Here is a 20,564-nt window from a genome sequence, read left to right on the forward strand (position 1 = left end):
TTAAATGGTATGAAACTTGTGAAATGTAAGGCACTACAGCAGGCCCCAGATAAACAGTTGATGAATGGTTGTTGTGTTGACGTTAAACGTCAAAAGGGGGGGGACTGTGGAAGAAATTGCGATTTCCGGTGTGCTTACATTATTCACTAATCAATATAACTAGTCATTGGATACTAGTTAGTATGTTCTCATGTAAGCTTGCTATTAATAAGAGTAGATTGTGTCTATGTGTCAGGGTTAATAGATGTTCGTGATCAGGAGAAAGTACTGGGTAAACGTCCTTTGTCATGACTACAAGGAGAGCGCCAACTATGATCTCTCTAGTCTGAGTGGTCATGTGTTGGGAGCTGTGAATCTCTTCCTCTGAGACTGTTGTAACGTCATTACTGCCTGACTGTCACTATCTATGTTTACATTCCTGTGCCCTATAAAAGATGGTCCTACGGCTTTCAGAGTTGAGAGAGACATGATTGAGACCTAAGCCTGGTGTTGTGTTGTCATTTATTGTCAGAGGTTTGGTTTTCTCTCCCAATCTGCAGATTGATAATACTTATTAAAATCCAGAACTCAACTGAACTTAGTCACTCCGTTTATGAAGAGACGGACAAAACACTTTCTTCATCAACCTCACTTGTTTGGGGATTGTAAGTGTGCCAGCAGGGGACTGGTACTGCCCCAAGTGCTTCCTCAGTGAGATCTGGCACTTTGTATATATGTTAGCTATCTTTGTATATATGTTTGCTATCTTTGGCTATTTTACCCAGTTCTGTTTAATGTTTTTGTTGAATATGTTCCGCATTTCAACAGTTTAATCTTTAATCAGTTTAATCTTTTAAAATCAACTTTAATGTTAATAGTTTTTTTGGGAGGCATATGGATCAGCGTTCTCGTTGCGCCTCCTGTCAGTACCTGTTCTTATGCAGGGAAGCTAATGATCCTAATATATTTCTAAACACAACATCTCACAGTTCTCTGTTGAAGGCAGGGCTCCAATTGATTTACAATTCTATATGTATGTGTAGAATATGTAATTATGCTAGTTTGAGACGACAATAGCTATGGAAATAAAGAGTGAATGCAATTATGGATTGAAGTTGGCTTTGTCCACATACAATTTGTCCATTTCACAACACCTTGTATTTCTAACACTGAGAAGTAGCCTAGCCTAAGGAATAACTTGTCCCTGTGAGAACCCTGTGACGGATGCCAACTTTCCACCAGCTTTCATTTTGACACGCATATTCAAGGCAAGGGGTAACCTCTAGAATCACAGGAGCTTCCACTGTGTTCCCATAAAGTATCTCTGAAAAACCTGTGTGCTAGCGAATAACTGCCTACAACCACACAAATACAAGCTCCTATTCCAACTTTCTTGCGATTAAAGAAAGTGTAATGTGTTGCCTTTCACAAGCAAAAGCAAATCTAAGTGACTTATTTGGTTATTAAAATAATGGGCAATTAGAATAGTCCGTAATATACATACTTAGGGTAATTTATATGGATAGTATATACTAATAATGTATATTAGGTTATTATACATATTATTATCATCCATATAATAGTATCCATATTATACATGTGCATATTATGTATATTGTATTATGAGTATAAACACATTTAAGTTTCTTATGTGTCTAACAAGTGTCTTTAAATGTTTTATCGTTGTGGTTGTCAGTTAAACATGTTTCCATCTGTTGGACCCCTGGTGGAAAGAAGCAAACGTTACACCATGAGTTAAATAATATCGGAAAACGGAACACCGTGAGCTACTCATGATGTTCCGAACAACGCCGGATGTCGCCGTTTTTTTATATTTTAACGTGTATTATTGGTTCAACATCATGTCAATCATAGCTCAGAAAGTTGCCAAGCGTTTTCCGGCAACTACGATGCTATCAGATTAGCTGTAGCCTTATTTTTGACCGTTGCAGCCTCATTTGAAGTCGCTATACGTCCGAGTTTGTACGGAACACCGTGAGTCTACAGTAGCTTTTGCAGTTGCACAACAAAGTCACGTAATGTGACGAGATTGAATTTAAAAGTATAAAAAAACTCACCAGGGACAACGACAACATCGGCAAACCTGCACCATGGATTATTATATTTATGTCATCTTTAAATTCAGTGTCTGAACAGGACTGGGTGTGCAGGTACACATGATTAGTTTCTCCTTCATCTTGATACTGAAACCTAGATTCTAGGTTAGAAATATTGACAATGACCAACGGTTGCTACGTTACAAGAAACAAGGAATCAATCCGATTGGCCAACGCTCTTCACTGTTCCACTGTTCAAACTACGTTTCTACGTCTTTCAATTATTAATACTTTTCAGAATGGGTTTTATTCGCCAAGAAACAGAACACAGACAAGGAATTTACTGTGGCAGGAAGGTGCACACATTAAACATATAATAATCTTAAATAAGTGTACAAGTCTAACTAATATTAAGGGGCTAAAAATGTAAAAGGGTTAGAATGAAATAAAATATAAAATGGCTCTAACATAACGCTTTAACATTTATGAAATTAAATAAGATACCCTTTTCATCACTCTTTTTTCTCCTTTTTCAACTCTGAGAAAATATTGCAATGCATAACAATGACAGATATACTTTTAACACTTTTTCTCACCATTTTGTTTTTATAGCACATACCTCTTTTAAAAATGTTGTAAAACCTTCACTATTCAAGACATCAAAACAATCGTTTCAACTGCTTTCAGCAAACACACACATTTTCTTCAGGAAATGTACCTTTCTAGTTTTCCATCATTAAGTTCAGTTCCATCATGTAAATGTGATGGACCTCTGGCCCCTATTATAATTTTGGTAGGAAAAGGTCATAATTGAATTTAACATTACCCCACAGTTGATGGCAGTGTCGTCGTGCTTGCAAGCTGCATCTGCGCGTGCCTTTACCTTTAAGATGCGTGGGATATTGCCACTTGTCCGCCCTAGGTTTTCACTGATGTTCAATCAGATGTTTACTTGTGCATCCTCAACATTAATAGCCTCTTAATGTTTCATACAAAGGATTGTTTGCTGTCTGGAATGTATTTGGAATATTATTATCTGTCGGCAAAGAAATTGAAACGGCGGGGGTGAAAGGACGGGACAATTGAAAACATCGCACAGAGGAGAAGGGGCTCGAGAGGAGGGTGCATACACAAAACACTTTCCCTTTAAACTTGGGGAACAGCGCATGGGGATAGATAGAGGGGGAGAATAGATAAAAATAAATAAAAAAAGAAAGACAGTGAGGGTGGGTGGGATGGAGAGAGAAATTGAAAAAACGAGATGTCTCGATTGAAACGACTAGGCGGAGCCATGGTCTGCGGCCGATCAGGAACACTAGCTAGGGACACGGTTTTTATGCAACACCGAGGCTTTGGAATTAATCGTTTTAGCCTTTCGGAGCTATCGAAATAAATGTCTCCTTCCCCCACGCATTATCAAAAAGCTGATTATAATTATTAACCTATTTACACCTCTCTGAATTTGCATGAATTTTTCAGTATATCTTTTACTTTGAATATTTTGCTGTAATAAGCAATCTAAATGTATTTCATTTATATCCATCATTAAAAGCATGACATCAACCATTATGCCGTTTAGTTCTCGATAGTGTCAGCATATATGTCGAATCTCGAGAGTTATTCAATAACTACTACTACTGTGCTACTAAACAAAATGATTAACATGAGTTTAACGCTTAATTTTTAACATTCATGCTTTTAAAGACAAGTGGGCATAACTGCCATATTTTACATTGCCTCAAAACTATATCTGTATACAAGTATGCTCTTAATTCCTTGTTGAGCAACATGACAATAACTTCCACACAGACACTTATCCGACTTGAATTTTAAATAGAGACTATCAGTTTATAATAAGCGGACTACGTAGCCCTTAGCCTACAACTCACCTTTTTAATACAGTAACCTTTTCATAAAAAGTATTTGTTGTCGTTTGCCCAAAATGGATACTACTTGGAGTAATTTTCTGTTTCAGGTGAGTGACTGATCTATCTACCAACTGTGGGACTTCTTTCTCGCTCTCGCTCCGCTCTCGCAAACCTATTTTCTAAAGTAAAAACTGGACTACACAACAAATGCTGTTCTCCCATAGGGGTAAGACATATTTTCCTTATTTCAGCAGACTGCCCCATCACAAACCCAGTCTGATCCACCACTTCAATCAGAGCTTCTGCCAGATATGTCTGGCGCGGCCCAGAGCCCCCCTTCAGAGCACATAGCCCATCCCCCATCTACCGTTGACACAGCTGCGCTGAGTGAGGAGCCTTTACCTGGTGAGTTATCTGAATAAGGCAGATTATGACAATTGCTGTTGGATGGGAAGTAAAACCTTAGTTTGACAAAACCAGCATTTTGCAGTTTTATTTTGATCACACTCTTAGCTCAATTATAGTTTCTATCCATCATCTTCCGCTTATCCGGGGTTGGTTCATGGTGGCAGCAGACTAAGCAGGCTATTCCAGACGTCCCTCTCCCCAGAAATACTTTCCAGCTCCTCTGCACAGCACCACAATGGATTTAAATGAAAGAACTGAGATGCAATTTAAGTGCAGACTTTCAGCTTTAACCTCTGAACAATCCTGTTAAATTAGCCTAAAATGCCTAATAAGGCATACCCAAAGTAAATTGAAAGCTGTTCTTGAACAATTCAGAGTACATGTGTGACAGGTATGTAACAGACGTGGCCAAGCTCCGTCACAAGGTCTACGGCCCGATGTTCGCCACTCGCTGGGCTCGAACACGCCACCTCTGACTTGCCAAACTCGACCACTACCAGCTACGCCAACGAAAAGCTAGCTCTTCGTTGACGCGGGTGGCCTGTTATATACTTGAGAAGTGAGATTCAGGGATTCACACCCATTACACATGCATGGTCTCTTTTGAAAGGTGACACTCTGAAGTTATTTCCCCTTTCAGAAACTCTGTAAGTACTACTGGTTTTGAGTAATAGAAGCTTGAACACAATGAAATAGAACGTTTTAATTTCCACCTGAATTTGATTTTGCGTACAGATGCCTGCTGATGACTATAGGTGGGAGGTATTAGCTGAAGTCCAAAGTAGATTATAATACCACAAAAATATGAATATTTTACATGTTTTTATAAGGGTACATCCAGGCGTTTTCTAAAAGTGCCCTTTGGAGACTCCTAAAGGACCCAACTAACAGGTATAGGACCCCCTAACCTTTGGTAACCATGGTCAAATACTTTATCCATATTAGGATAAAAAGGTATTACTTTTCATAATTGTTTCCTCTAATGAAAGGTGGTACTTAGAGCTATCATATACCATATCCAGGTCCCCCATTAGTATTGCTGATACACAGCAACTGAAGCATAGTGCTTTATCTAATTCATCAGTATTTATTTCTGATACTTCCCCAGACTATTAATAATTGTTATTTTGATTTATGTACTTGAGTTGGTTGTACTTTTATTCATTTGCATTTATTTTTATTATTATTTCGACTTTGTATTTCAGAAAATACTGCTTGGTTTGTGATTTGAAGATCAATGAGTAATACTTGTAATACATGTAATTAATAATTACTAGTGAGGGCACAGTGTCCGTGATGCAGTCGGTGATTAAGATGCCAGTGAAACACACAAACACAGATTACTTGAATTATGGATAGGGCACAGTGCCCGCAATGATGTTGGTGACACACAGATTTTTGGAATTATAGATAGTGCTCGTGATGCAGCTAGCAATAACAGTTCTTCTCAGTGGCTATGGTACCTATATTTCTCAGATCACAATTTAAATTATCTGTCATCGTGCAATTTTTCATTATTTTAAACAAATTGCCAATGCTCTGATACATTCATGCACATGATTATGTAGCCTAAGAGGTGTTTGCAATGTTTATATCCATGTTTGTATTTTTTTCTTTGTGCTATGCAATGCTGTTAAATTGTCTTGGATATGACACGACAACTGACCGAGGAGACAAACTTTGTACGAACATTGTTCTTGTCACTATATCCATGCCTTTAGAAACTGGCCAAGGAGGTTAAAGTGGTAGGAATTGCATCCATGTCCGTGATGTGCACTGTTGACTATAATGTTGTCGTTGATTTGGTGTTGAGAATTATGTGCACATTTGCAATATGCGGATAGTTTTGACATCAGTAAACACATTGATTTATGTAACAAAATTCACTAATCTATACTGAAAGTATCCACTTTATATTGTTGTGCTGTTAGCTAGCTAGCATTTCATCCATAAAGGAAACCCTTTGAAAGCAGCACTGCGAACTAATTGTAGCTACTAACTGTTACGGGGGTGGTGGTGGTGGACCCAAGTGCACAACACAGACTAACAAAATGATGAGGTATGGTCCAGAAAGGGTTTAATGCCTGGGTTATTGCAGAGTGGAATGGCAGTGACAAAACAGACGGGACAGGCAGGGTAGGCTGTGCAGGGGTTTGGCAGGGTGGCAAGGTTGGCTGGTGATCCTGGAGGAACAGGTAAAAAACAGTTAGCAAAACAAATTATGATATGACAAAAACACTTCTAACTGACTATATTTAGTAGGTAACCAAGAGCATGACTACCAAGGTAAACAAAATATAATATAATCGCTATAATACAGCGATAAATGATGTGAAAACCAGGGTTGATATACTGCAGGGCTGATGAGTTGATGGGAGACAGCTGTGGAGACTGAGGCAGTGTGTATGGGTAATTGGGAACCGAAGACCATGGACCACACCCACCGCAGGGAGACACAGAAACAAACAAAAACCGCCGCTAGGTGGCAGAGGTAGAGGGCATGACACTAACCTTCCAGCTATACCTACTTAAATAACCGATCCACTTTAAATATTGTCTTTATCTTAGTTAGCTAGCCAGAATTTCATCAGTAAAATAGTCTTGGATTTGCTGTGACGTAAAAAATATTGTCCCTGTGCCTGTTTTCGGCTCACTATTTCCATATCGTTTCGGGAGAGCCCTGGGTCAACCAAGCCCGAAAGCCTCCTTCTTCAGCATGACAGCTTCCTTCATTGCCGGTGTCCACGAGCAGGTTCTTAGGTTGCCGCCAGGACAGACACCGATTACCTTTTAGCCACAGCTCCTGCCAGCCACCTTTACAATGGAGGCCTTGAACATGGCCCACTCGGATTCCATGTCCCCTACCTCCCCTGTGATGCATGACAAATTCTTCTGGAGGAAGACCTTACAAACAGGGGCATCTGTCAGACATTCCCAGGCCACCCTTACTACATGTTTGGGTTTACCAGGTCTGTCTGGCAGTTTCCCCTCCTATCTGATCCAACTCACCACCAGTTCCAAAGCACCCGACCCCAATGCCTGTCCCTGCGGATGGTTGGCCCACAGGGTGGCAGCTCCATGTTGCTCTTTTGGGCTGTGCCCATCTGAGCACCATGGGTCAAGGCTAAGTCACCAGACGCTCACTGGTGAGCTCCCCTCCCAGGTCTGGCTCCAGGAGGGTTTCCTGGTTTCCCTTTTCTGGGCGAGGTAATGCAGCTGCCTACTCTTCAATTCATATGGGATCTTGTGAATCGCTCTTAGTCTGTTCCCTCTTCCAAGACCAATTTAACCTGGGAAGCCCTACCAGGAGCTGTTGCCCAGGACAACACAGCTCCCAGGATCAATGTTCCTTCTAATTGTTTTCCGCACTGAGCAAATAGAAATCTGTCTGAGCGCAAACCTTAGTACTGTGAGCAATTTGTGACCCGTTCTCTGCTGCAACCGATCAGCAGGCAATATAGAACGGCCTTAGCCATAAAGTAGGGGATGGGTGATATGGACAACATTAATATCATGATAATAATTACAGCAATATCTCATGAAATTATATGTTAAGATATTTATTAAAGTAGTATATGACTGACTCCATTGGGTGATTTTTAAAAAGTGTTTACAACAGGTATAGCAGAATGAACTTTTTGTGTCAAGTGACTTTTTAAGTAATCCAGTTTCCACTCGGCCCAAATTTTCCCGGTGGTAAACTCGCCTTTTATTTTAGCCTCTGAGCAATGTTTGCAGAGAACCCCGCTAGCTTTTTCGTAGCTAAATATATAAGAAAGCTTCACCAGCCTACCTGGACCATCGCTTGTGTCCGTTTGAATGATTTAATCAAGCCATTCGTGTTTAAAGATCCTGTAAAGTGGAATTAAAAACGAGTTTCAAGTTCACCACACCACAGAATAATGTGTTATTAACTACCCATCCAAATTTGAATGAAAAAAAACACCAACAAGTATGTTAAATTAGGCTTTGAATTCGTAAGAAAATCAGCAGTCTTCTCTGTTGGGGACTGGGGGGGCGTGTCGCCTGAAGGAACTGAAGCTTGGCCCCCTCTCTCAAATAAGCTACCTACGCCTCACAAAAGCCATCATATGTTTTTTGGATTTTCAAAACCGTTTGCCCGGTACGGCCAATCAAAATGTGCCGTTAAGCCAGCAAACAGGAAGTTGGGTCGTATCTCAGCAAATCTTTGATGGATTCGCACCAAACTTGTTGCGTGTACTCGTAACCCTCTTCTGAGGATGTACAACATGTTTTATGGGTCATTCAATTGCTTGGCCACCTCATTGCTGCTTGCAGCTATATTTATTATTACACTTCTTCTGCCATTGGAGTCTATGGCAGCCCCTAGAACCATTTTTCCGCCATTTCCGGTTTTATCGAAAACCTTTGAAAGCCTACTCCTCCTACAATTTTTCTTTAATCTTCCCCAGAATTGGCACACATCATCGTCAGAGCAACCCTCACAGAAGTTATCCAAAGATTTTTGATTTTCAAAACCGTTTGTCCGGTACAGCCAATCAAAATCGGCAGCAAAGACACCAAACAGGAAGTTGGGTCATATCTCAGCCAATCCTTGAGAAATCAACACCAAACTTGGTATGATGACTCGGAACCCTCATCTGAGGATGTCCAAACAATTTGGTGTCATGTGATCACTGGGCGTGGCCGCAGGATGCAAAAATGTGTTTTGGCCAATAACTGTTGATTCGTTTGCCTTTATTAAGTGATTCCTTTGTCTCATGATATCTTGGGACATCCCGTGTGTGACACATGATAACTTGTGATAACAGCCGAATTGATGCGGCCGCCATTTTAAATTACTGAAAAAACGTTTTTTCTGTACTCCTCCTACAAATGTTTTCCATTCTTCACCAAATTTGGCAGAGATCATCTTCAGACCAAGCCTCACAAAAGCCATCATATGTTTTTTGGATTTTCAAAACCGTTTGCCCGTTACGGCCAATCAAAATGTGCCGTTAAGCCAGCAAACAGGAAGTTGGGTCGTATCTCAGCAAATCTTTGATGGATTCGCACCAAACTTGTTGCGTGTACTCGTAACCCTCTTCTGAGGATGTACAACATGTTTTATGGGTCATTCGACTGCTTGGCCACCTCATTGCTGCTTGCAGCTATATTTATTATTACACTTCTTCTGCCATTGGAGTCTATGGCAGCCCCTAGAACCGTATGGTAAAAAGTTGTGAAATTTGGCACACTCATTAAGCACAGTCCCCTCTTTATATTCACCAAGTTTCATGTCTCCCATTGGAGCACTCTAGCGCCACCAACGGGTCAAAGTTGGACTTGTGTTTACACACGTAACTTTTGAACCGTATGACCGATTTTCAAAAATGAGGTACCATTGGATTCCCTGGGTCAAGACGAGTTCAACACACCCTATGACGTCAATTTCCGGTTATATAGATTTTCCGCCATTTCCGGTTTTATCGAAAACCTTTGAAAGCCTACTCCTCCTACAATTCTTCTTTAATCTTCCCCAGAATTGGCACACATCATCGTCAGAGCAACCCTCACAGAAGTTATCCAAAGATTTTTGATTTTCAAAACCGTTTGTCCGGTACAGCCAATCAAAATCGGCAGCAAAGACACCAAACAGGAAGTTGGGTCATATCTCAGCCAATCCTTGAGAAATCAACACCAAACTTGGTATGATGACTCGGAACCCTCATCTGAGGATGTCCAAACAATTTGGTGTCATGTGATCACTGGGCGTGGCCGCAGGATGCAAAAATGTGTTTTGGCCAATAACTGTTGATTCGTTTGCCTTTATTAAGTGATTCCTTTGTCTCATGATATCTTGGGACATCCCGTGTGTGACACATGATAACTTGTGATAACAGCCGAATTGATGCGGCCGCCATTTTAAATTACTGAAAAAACGTTTTTTCTGTACTCCTCCTACAAATGTTTTCCATTCTTCACCAAATTTGGCAGAGATCATCTTCAGACCAAGCCTCACAAAAGCCATCATATGTTTTTTGGATTTTCAAAACCGTTTGCCCGGTACGGCCAATCAAAATGTGCCGTTAAGCCAGCAAACAGGAAGTTGGGTCGTATCTCAGCAAATCTTTGATGGATTCGCACCAAACTTGTTGCGTGTACTCGTAACCCTCTTCTGAGGATGTACAACATGTTTTATGGGTCATTCGATTGCTTGGCCACCTCATTGCTGCTTGCAGCTATATTTATTATTACACTTCTTCTGCCATTGGAGTCTATGGCAGCCCCTAGAACCGTATGGTAAAAAGTTGTGAAATTTGGCACACTTATTAAGCACAGTCCCCTCTTTATATTCACCAAGTTTCATGTCTCCCATTGGAGCACTCTAGCGCCACCAACGGGTCAAAGTTGGACTTGTGTTTACACACGTAACTTTTGAACCGTATGACCGATTTTCAAAAATGAGGTTCCATTGGATTCCCTGGGTCAAGACGAGTTCAACACACCCTATGACGTCAATTTCCGGTTATATAGATTTTCCGCCATTTCCGGTTTTATCGAAAACCTTTGAAAGCCTACTCCTCCTACAATTTTTCTTTAATCTTCCCCAGAATTGGCACACATCATCGTCAGAGCAACCCTCACAGAAGTTATCCAAAGATTTTTGATTTTCAAAACCGTTTGTCCGGTAAAGCCAATCAAAATCGGCAGCAAAGACACCAAACAGGAAGTTGGGTCATATCTCAGCCAATCCTAGAGAAATCAACACCAATCTTGGTATGATGACTCGGAACCCTCATCTGAGGATGTCCAAACAATTTGGTGTCATGTGATCACTGGGCGTGGCCGCAGGATGCAAAAATGTGTTTTGGCCAATAACTGTTGATTCGTTTGCCATTATTAAGTGATTCCTTTGTCTCATGATATCTTGGGACATCCCGTGTGTGACACATGATAACTTGTGATAACAGCCGAATTGATGCGGCCGCCATTTTGAATTACTGAAAAAACGTTTTTTCTGTACTCCTCCTACAAATGTTTTCCAATCTTCACCAAATTTGGCAGAGATCATCTTCAGACCAAGCCTCACAAAAGCCATCATATGTTTTTTGGATTTTCAAAACCGTTTGCCCGGTACGGCCAATCAAAATGTGCCGTTAAGCCAGCAAACAGGAAGTTGGGTCGTATCTCAGCAAATCTTTGATGGATTCACACCAAACTTGTTGCGTGTACTCGTAACCCTCTTCTGAGGATGTACAACATGTTTTATGGGTCATTCGACTGCTTGGCCACCTCATTGCTGCTTGCAGCTATATTTGGTGGCCAAGCCGCGAAGCGGCGAAGCCACTTAAGTGTTTCTACCTTTTCTTATTATTATTACACTTCTTCTGCCATTGGAGTCTATGGCAGCCCCTAGAACCATATGGTAAAAAGTTGTGAATTTTGGCACACTCATTAAGCACAGTCCCCTCTTTATATTCACCAAGTTTTATGTCTCTCATTGGAGCACTCTAGCGCCACCAACTGGTCAAAGTTGGACTTGTGTTTACACACGTAACTTTTGAACCGTATGACCGATTTTCAAAAATGAGGTACCATTGGATTCCCTGGGTCAAGACGAGTTCAACACACCCTATGACGTCAATTTCCGGTTATATAGATTTTCCGCCATTTCCGGTTTTATCGAAAACCTTTGAAAGCCTACTCCTCCTACAATTTTTCTTTAATCTTCCCCAGAATTGGCACACATCATCGTCAGAGCAACCCTCACAGAAGTTATCCAAAGATTTTTGATTTTCAAAACCGTTTGTCCGGTACAGCCAATCAAAATCGGCAGCAAAGACACCAAACAGGAAGTTGGGTCATATCTCAGCCAATCCTTGAGAAATCAACACCAAACTTGGTATGATGACTCGGAACCCTCATCTGAGAATGTCCAAACAATTTGGTGTCATGTGATCACTGGGCGTGGCCGCAGGATGCAAAAATGTGTTTTGGCCAATAACTGTTGATTCGTTTGCCTTTATTAAGTGATTCCTTTGTCTCATGATATCTTGGGACATCCCGTGTGTGACACATGATAACTTGTGATAACAGCCGAATTGATGCGGCCGCCATTTTGAATTACTGAAAAAACGTTTTTTCTGTACTCCTCCTACAAATGTTTTCCAATCTTCACCAAATTTGGCAGAGATCATTTTCAGACCAAGCCTCACAAAAGCCATCATATGTTTTTTGGATTTTCAAAACCGTTTGCCCGGTACGGCCAATCAAAATGTGCCGTTAAGCCAGCAAACAGGAAGTTGGGTCGTATCTCAGCAAATCTTTGATGGATTCGCACCAAACTTGTTGCGTGTACTCGTAACCCTCTTCTGAGGATGTACAACATGTTTTATGGGTCATTCGACTGCTTGGCCACCTCATTGCTGCTTGCAGCTATATTTGTAATTGTATTGTAATTGGCTGAGTAGCCTAGAGTGACATTGAAACGTATTAAGTGGGCTTCTCCGCATTTGGCCGATCAACTTTCTAAAATAATAATAAAACTAAATACTGATTTAATTTTGTGTGCGGTCTGAAAAATCTAGTGGACCTTCAACTGGTGTGCGCGGTCGCGCATGCGCGCAGCTTAGAGGGAACATTGCCCAGGATCACAGGTACACACAAACTCCTCCACTGCATTACGGTGGCGATTCTTTCGGGGTCACTTATAGGTTTTTCACTTATTGTCACTTATTGTTTTCCATGTGTAATCATGATTTGGTTGAATGTTTGACTCAAATGTCCTAGTTAGAAATGTGTATATGTGTGGCGGACTGCGGAAACCCTTCACATTGTGAAAATGTGACTTTCTGGGTATTACATATTTGGAAACTACTAACTCCATTGAATACAAATCAGTTTAAATCACTCAGATATCGTTATCACAACTGAAGTTACATCATTTTAAAGTTGACCTGTGTCAAAAAGTGATAAGGGAGAAAACTGCATTCAAAGATTCCATTCTAATTCTGTGGCGAACATGGAAAGGAAATCCTTTTGTTCGTAATCACGTTGTGAATGTAAATGTCAGTTTAAGTATAAGCTACATTAATAATTTCTCAGAAAGCTATTTGTAAGTTTAACAGCCTGACTTCATTGATCAGTTGTTTGGGGCTGCTGCAGTACTCAAAAGAGCAGGCAAACTGAGCATTTGATTTGACATGGCTTGAAAATCTTGATAGCTGACATGTCCAAAAACAGTTGAAATTAACTGTTTTTCAAAAGTAATCTGTACTTTTTGTACATTACAATGAAGTTTAGGGTGTTAACTATACAAAACATAAAAAATCTCAATTTGGACAGAAAACGATTTTCGAAATTTTATGGCTTATAGCCAACAATGAGCGGCCGCGACATGCGACGGGTTTCCGCAGGCCGCCACACATATACTCCTAGAGCACACTTTCGGTCCACCTTCCAGTTTCAAGACACGTGTTCTTATTGAATACTTAATGACTTGAACATACTTACACATGCATGAGATGGGTAGGGGTAGAGGGATGTTGTCACATCAAAGCCATAGCTGCTACAGACAGGAAGGAACCACTCATGTCCTCTGGTTAATCATGAAAACAGCAAGCATACACACATACACACACCTTATTTAGAGGTGAATTGAGAGATCCCACTATAAAGAAGGGGAGTTTCACAAAAAATACCTTTCCATGCTACCCCTGTGTCTCCTTGTGCCCATCACTTGTGTGTGTCAGGAATAAAAAAGAGGGGGGTGGAGAAGCAGTAATTGTATAAGAAAGTCCAGAAGATAGTTTTTGATGCTACATATGGAAATTACACTGACTTTTACTGTCATTCACCCCTTTCTTCACGCACAGCTCATTTTCTTTCCCCTTATTTTCAGTGAAATCAGTTTCAAAGACCAGTCGCTCAACTCATATCTGTGCCACATGTAATAAGCAGTTTAAGAACAGTTACAACCTTCGACGCCACCAGTCGGTACACACGGGCATCAAGATGAAGGACAGAGCAACCAGGGATAGAGAAGAGGGGGGCAAGGGGGGAGGAGGACGTGTGGAAAGACAAACTGTGCCTCTTTCCCTACTCCATCTCTCTCTTCCCCCTCCTCCTCTGCCACCCCAACCTGAGCCCCTCCCTCAACCCACCCCCCTTGATAACCAAGATAGCAAAACTGTGTCCATTGCAACAGCAACTGTTACCATGGCTGCAGCCCAGGCTATCCAAACTGCAGTGGTGGTTGTGGGGTCAATGGAACAGGTGGGTTGGAACTTTTGTGGCATGATGTGATTTGCTTTTCTTTCTTAGGGCGTATTCTTCAAGAGATTAATTCGTTGTGAGAACAAAAAAATATCATGCAACCGTTGAACATAGAGTACTCGAAAACTATGTGGCTTTCGCTCAATGTCCCTCATACTTTCCCATATAGAACCCACCCAACCCCAACTTGAACACAAACCCAAACTCTACCCAAGTGCGGAAAAACCATGTCTGTGAAGCATGTGGAAAGGCCTTCCGGGATGTGTACCATCTGAACCGTCACCGACTTTCTCACTCTGATGAAAAGCCCTACTCCTGTCCAATTTGTCAGCAGCGTTTCAAGAGGAAAGACCGCATGAGCTACCATGTGCGATCGCACCAGGGTGGGGTAGAGAAACCCTACGTGTGTCCGCACTGTGCCAAGGCTTTTTCACGGTGAGTAGTAAGTTGAATTGGTAGGTTTGGGTAGTTAGTGTTACCTTGATAAGGATTTATTTAAATTTGGTGCACTGTTCACCTTTGTTCTTTTACAGTGATGATCTCTCTCATTATACTTACACATGTACACAGAATATTGTATGAATTAACTTTTAGGCCTGTCTTGTTTTTTTACTTTGTAAATGTTGGTGTTTCAGACCTGACCATCTCAACAGTCATGTTCGACAGGTGCACTCCACTGAGAGACCCTTCAAGTGCACGGTAATCTCCACAGTCATACTCGTTGTCCATGTCCTTTTTGTCTCTGAAAGTACATTTGAGGACTTCATCTCAGTTTACAGTGAACAATACATGCAATAATACATTGTAATATTTCAATTGTGGACCACACTTTTTACATCAATATTTCAGACTTATGGGTTTTTATGAAGTTCTGATATTATTCCCTGACGTTTGACCTTTAATGCATCTTAGCTCTTCTGCCTTTTACTTGGTGTCTCACTTTCAACAAACACATTGTAAACATATAAGATACAGTAGTACTATAGTTCATCATGGCAACAGTAAGATAACATTGTTAATCTGTTGTTCATGAATTTGGTTGCTGACATGATTTCTTGCACACATCTATGCGTCTTTGTGTTTTATGTTCTGCACAGACCTGCACATCTGCATTTGCAACTCGGGACCGTCTTCGTGCCCATTTGATCCGCCATGAGGAGAAGGTGCCATGTCACATCTGTGGCAAGCTGCTATCAGCAGCCTACATCACTGATCACATGAGAGTCCACAACCAATCTCAGCACCATGCCTGCCACCTGTGCAACCGCAGTGAGGGCAACTATTTCCTTCAAATCAACATTAGTTTCAATGGATTTTACTTCTGTAGGATTTTTTACACCTACCCTGCTACATTATCTAAACCCTCTGTCTTAATAGACATCATCGTACTCAATCCCACTTTGCTCTTTCTGTTATGCTTTCTCTCTCTATTATCAGGCTTCACGACCCTCACCTATCTGCGTGTACATGCTCAGAAGCACCATGGGCAGGAGTGGAAGGAGAGTGGAGGGGCACGGGGCAGCTTTGGTGGAACAGGTGCTGGAGGAGTTTTGCTTTGCCAGTTATGCGGGGTCCAGTGCAAGACAATCACACAGCTTCAGGGCCACATGGGCACACACACAACTCCTCAAAGTGCCCCCAGTCCATCCAGCCCCTTGGGCACTACCAGCGTTGCTGTGACCGTTTCGGGTAGTACCCCTGTGGGACTTCTGGTGACGGACTGCTCCAGCATCGCCCCACAGCCCCATAGTTAGCTTACCGGACTGAGGGGGGGGCTCAAGAGTGAACATTGAAGACTTCAGAGGTGAGAGTGCCAAGGCCGTACTCATAATATATATTGGGGGGGGGGACACATCCCCCCCAATATTCAAATCTGCTCGAAATGTCCCCCCCAATATATTGATATAAAAATATGAATAACATATAAATGTGCTACGCTACGACAGGCAACCACGCACGCTGTCCGAAATTATCATAAAAAATTTAATTCGTCCCCCCCAATGTTGACTCCATGGCTATGGCCTTGGAGAGTGCACATGACATTTCACATCACTCAGTCAGACGAGGTGTACAACCTCAAATTTATTTTGTCATTGTCTTATTGCATGTGCCAATTTTGAATGTTGTAATGCTGTTTTCGTACACATGCATGTGTGTGCGTGAAGACCATGAAGAGAGTTCAGTATGTCCTTACTACTTGCTTCTGTATGCTATTGTCCATATTCCAACAGACTTACGTCCTCCACTGCCAAAGGTGGATCGAGAACGAGAGATGACCATGAATTCCTCCAACTATTTGTCCAATCAGCCCTTACTGCCAAATTGTATACACTGCAGGACTTGATGCATAAGCTCCAAATAGAGAAGACTTATTTGAATCTGTGATTATAAACTTCTCCCACTGCATAACAAGTCAAAGCTATTATATGCTTGCCTCAACACAAGACAAAACACAGTACAGTTATAAAGTACAAATACAGGGAACTATTATGGTGTTCAGTTTTCCATCTCCCTTTGAACCCAAGTACAAAAGGCAATGTTCAAACCTGATACTGACCGCATCAGTAAAACATTTATATAGGCCTGAATGTCACCAGGTAAGTCACTCTTATAGAGAAAATTGGTTCACTGACCAAAATAATAATTAAAGGGGTTTGACCTTCTGATAAAACAATTCTGACCACGGATTAAAAATTGAAATTCAAATGAAATGTACAATGTAACAGTAGAATCTGCCAACAAGCTATTTGTTCCCATTGGCCAATATTTACAGGGGGGGGGGGGGGGGGGGGTGAAATGGTGGAGGTTGGTTTAATTTCCTTTTGTATTATTTTCACAGATTACCCCCTGATCTCTTGACCTTTACAACTGCATCTCAGACCAAATTAATGTACAATTCCCCTACAACACATGGCCCGTCATGCATTTTGATATTGTCAAACTGAATGTTTATTTATAATGCTACTGTACTTCTTAGACACTGGATGTGCTACATTTATTGACTTACAATTATATTTCCGTTATAATTGTCTGGATGCTGATTTGTAATTTATCTCAAAGTGGAATTGATATGAAAAATAATTTGTATCTGTGAAATGTTTTGTGAGGCAGTGCGATATTGATGTTATTCTGTATAAATACCTGATAATAAAATATCAGACTGTAAGATGAACGTAAATATTACAATCAACGATCAGTGCTGGTGATGTGGAAAGACTGAATTATGTCGACTGAAATCACATTGCAATTATAATATGCGAAATCGCTGTACTCTATGGGGAGATTACAACTGTGTTCAAACCATCCCCCACACCCCCGAACTCAGAACTCCTCCTACTTAACTTGCTCGCACTATTAGAAACAGCTGACCAACAAAGAAGAAAATAAAGATTTTAGGAAATTGGAAAAGTTAGACGGAAGAAAAATCAACGATGGACTATTCATCGCTGTCGACGGCTCGTTAACGAACAATTTTCTTTGCAAACATTGGATACGTCATGGCTAGGTTAGGAAGCTAGCTAGCGAAATTGTAAGTCTTAACGAGCAAATGTTAGCTTGCTATGGTTCTAGCAACACAACCGTAACCATACTTTCTGAACTGCCGAGCATGACCACACTGCTGTGCTCTTATGTATAAAAAATTGGGATCTGGTATATTTTTATTATCGGGCATTTTGTTACACTTTATATTACAACTATATTCTTATACAAAAAATAAATAGGTCAAGGTAGCTTGCTGCCTAATTACAGAGCTTATGGGTCAAGGAACAGCTTAGGTATTGAATTGGCGCATGCCAGCTAGCTACAGTACGCTTTATCTAATGTCATTGACAATTCAATTGCCAATTTAATTGGCATACTCACGCTCGAGATGATTTGTTGTGTACAACGATCGGGCGCAGTGCAACCCATCTAAATGTACTTCGACGTTGACCTGCAATTGTACAAATTAACACCAGTGCTAGCTAACTTTTTATGCATTAGCTAAAGCTAGCTAATGTACCTGATAGCAGAAACCAGACAAAGCAACCAGACATTGCTACGTAGCTAGCTATGTTACATGTCAAGTCAGCTTTGCATAGCCTTTTACCTCCTACTATCACGTTAAAGTTAGTCTGTTGGTTAAATTGACCCACCGGCTATCTAATATGTTTGGTGGATAGCTAGTTATTAATCATAGCTAAAACATACTTCAATAAACCTTGTCCGCTTTCTAGCTGGACTGTTTGCCAAGCGAAACTGATGTGTTCAGCTGTCAGCGCTGGTTTGGTAGCTATTTAGCTAACTTGGCACACACAAAGTAAATAGCAGATGAATGCAACTCCCACAGAAACGGCTAGGTAGGTAAAGCTCTAGTGGCTACGTTGCTAGCTGTTTATACTTAAAACACAGTTCCGTTTATAGGAGTTTGTAAAATAATGGCATTCCATAGTACGGGTCGGCAGGCGGTGTGTAGTAACTTGTTCCCTGGCTCTGAGTTAGGCCTTAAGTATTTCTGCGTCAACACATCCACTGGAGGTACTTCCACGGGCCTCAGTGCAACACCGAATCTGACTGGCCCCACTGCCCCGGCGGGGACTCCTCGCCACCCTACATCTCTTGGGGGAAGCACCGGCGGCGGTGCTGCTGTACCTCAGCCTTATAGTAACCCAGCCAGTGAAGTGCCAAGCCCAGCCGAAATGGAGCCGGATCGCCCAATCGGTTATGGAGCATTTGGTGTGGTCTGGTAAGTTGTTTCTTTTTAAGAGTTTATATTCAGTCTTTATGAGGAGGTTTCTCTTGACAAATATTCTGTATATGTAAAGTTCAGTTCAGAATTTTTTTTCGTGTAGGTATGGCAGCCATTCCATTACAGTGTCTGTTGAATTCCAACACAAGCACTTACTGGAACTATAGATTGTGCACAGTGCTCGTGATAAAATTGATGGCACATACACAAATACACACACACACACACATATTTCTGGAATTATAGATAGGCGGTGCCTGTGATGCATCTGGTGATGACAGTTCTTCTCAGTGGCTTTGGTAGGCTACATATACAAATCACAATTGTTAGCGAGGCTAACAGATAAAAAGTGAATCACCAAACAACAACCAAAAGGAAGGCTACAACCTTAATCTTAATCTAAACACCTAGTGCAAACAAAAAAAAAAGTGATGAGCGGTGAGGTGAAACCATCAACTACAACATAGCAAGGTAATGTTAATATAACGGTAGTCTAACAGTTATCCTATTATTGGGCAGTTGGTCAGGGGGGTATTCTATCAACATACATTAAGGGGAAAAAGTATAATTTCGATAAATCTCACTAATTTCAGCAAGAATTCCATAACTCTGGTTTATTGGTGTTCTAGCTAAGTAACCAATGTAACTTGTACCGCTGAACTAGCCTGCTCTGTGTCAGGCTAACAGTCAAGCTGAATTTAGCTGTGTTGTAAAGAATTTACAACGGGTGGAAACGGAACATCCTTGAGATGAGCAGCACTTTTGTTCTGCCTTTGTTTGGAAACACAAGTGCAGACTTTTTTCTCACAATATGACCCAGCATGAATTAATTTACGTGTTTACTTTATCTCCAAAGAACACATTTAAGTAAACAAGTTAAGAAATCATGTAAACTGTCAAAAGCCATTGGTTAATTGACATAAGGCCTAAACTAAGCAGTGCGTCTAGACAAGTTACAACCAATTATGGTGTGTCTGTTCCTCAACAACCCTTTGGATGAAGGTGCTCAGATTATACAAAGAACGTTGTCTCCACCAGCCCCAAGGGTCTTCAGAGACAGAAGTAATCCACTGTGCTTCTAGAGGTATTCAGCAGGCCCAGCATAGTTAATCTAGATAGATTTTTGTCATTCTTAAAAATGAAATAAAAAACGACAAGGAAGCAAACTCACAGTAGCCAAGCCTTGAACACTGTTCAGTCTTTCTGTATCTGTGTTTCTTACATGTGGGACATTCTTGTACAGGATTGGTGATTCAGAAAGATCTTGCAAAGGCAACTGTACAG

The 20,564-nt window shown here is 41.1% G+C and overlaps 2 protein-coding genes and 1 long non-coding RNA gene across 5 annotated transcripts in view; 2 read left to right on the forward strand and 1 right to left on the reverse strand.

Annotated features, from left to right (window-relative positions):
- Nucleotides 1–2,913: 2,913 nt before the first annotated feature.
- LOC134013912 (myc-associated zinc finger protein) lies at nucleotides 2,914–17,723 on the forward strand. Of its 2 annotated transcripts, none has more exons than XM_062453683.1 (8): nucleotides 2,914–4,011; nucleotides 4,156–4,309; nucleotides 14,178–14,551; nucleotides 14,721–14,986; nucleotides 15,187–15,250; nucleotides 15,649–15,820; nucleotides 15,989–16,355; nucleotides 16,783–17,723. In XM_062453683.1, the coding sequence occupies exons 1-7, from the start codon at nucleotides 3,979–3,981 to the stop codon at nucleotides 16,303–16,305; spliced, it is 1,380 nt and encodes a 459-aa protein (XP_062309667.1). In that variant the 5' UTR covers nucleotides 2,914–3,978; the 3' UTR covers nucleotides 16,306–16,355; nucleotides 16,783–17,723. The 2 variants fall into 2 exon arrangements, with proteins under 2 accessions (XP_062309667.1, XP_062309674.1); XM_062453690.1 differs by having other exon boundaries at nucleotides 4,159–4,309.
- Nucleotides 6,373–19,127, reverse strand: LOC134014321 (uncharacterized). Its single transcript, XR_009929034.1, has 2 exons — nucleotides 18,987–19,127; nucleotides 6,373–6,495 (listed from the first exon to the last, which is right to left on the reverse strand). It is a non-coding gene; the product is annotated as an uncharacterized LOC134014321 (long non-coding RNA).
- Nucleotides 17,861–20,564, forward strand: part of nlk1 (nemo-like kinase, type 1) — a 55,595-nt gene continuing 52,891 nt past the window's right edge. For both annotated transcript variants that reach the window (XM_062453641.1, XM_062453649.1), the window contains exon 1: nucleotides 17,861–19,277. In XM_062453641.1, coding sequence (XP_062309625.1) covers nucleotides 18,970–19,277 — 308 coding nt within the window. In that variant the 5' untranslated portion in view covers nucleotides 17,861–18,969. The remainder of the gene's footprint in view (nucleotides 19,278–20,564) is intronic.

Source organism: Osmerus eperlanus, chromosome 2, assembly GCF_963692335.1.
Source record: "Osmerus eperlanus chromosome 2, fOsmEpe2.1, whole genome shotgun sequence".
Lineage (NCBI taxonomy): Eukaryota > Metazoa > Chordata > Actinopteri > Osmeriformes > Osmeridae > Osmerus > Osmerus eperlanus.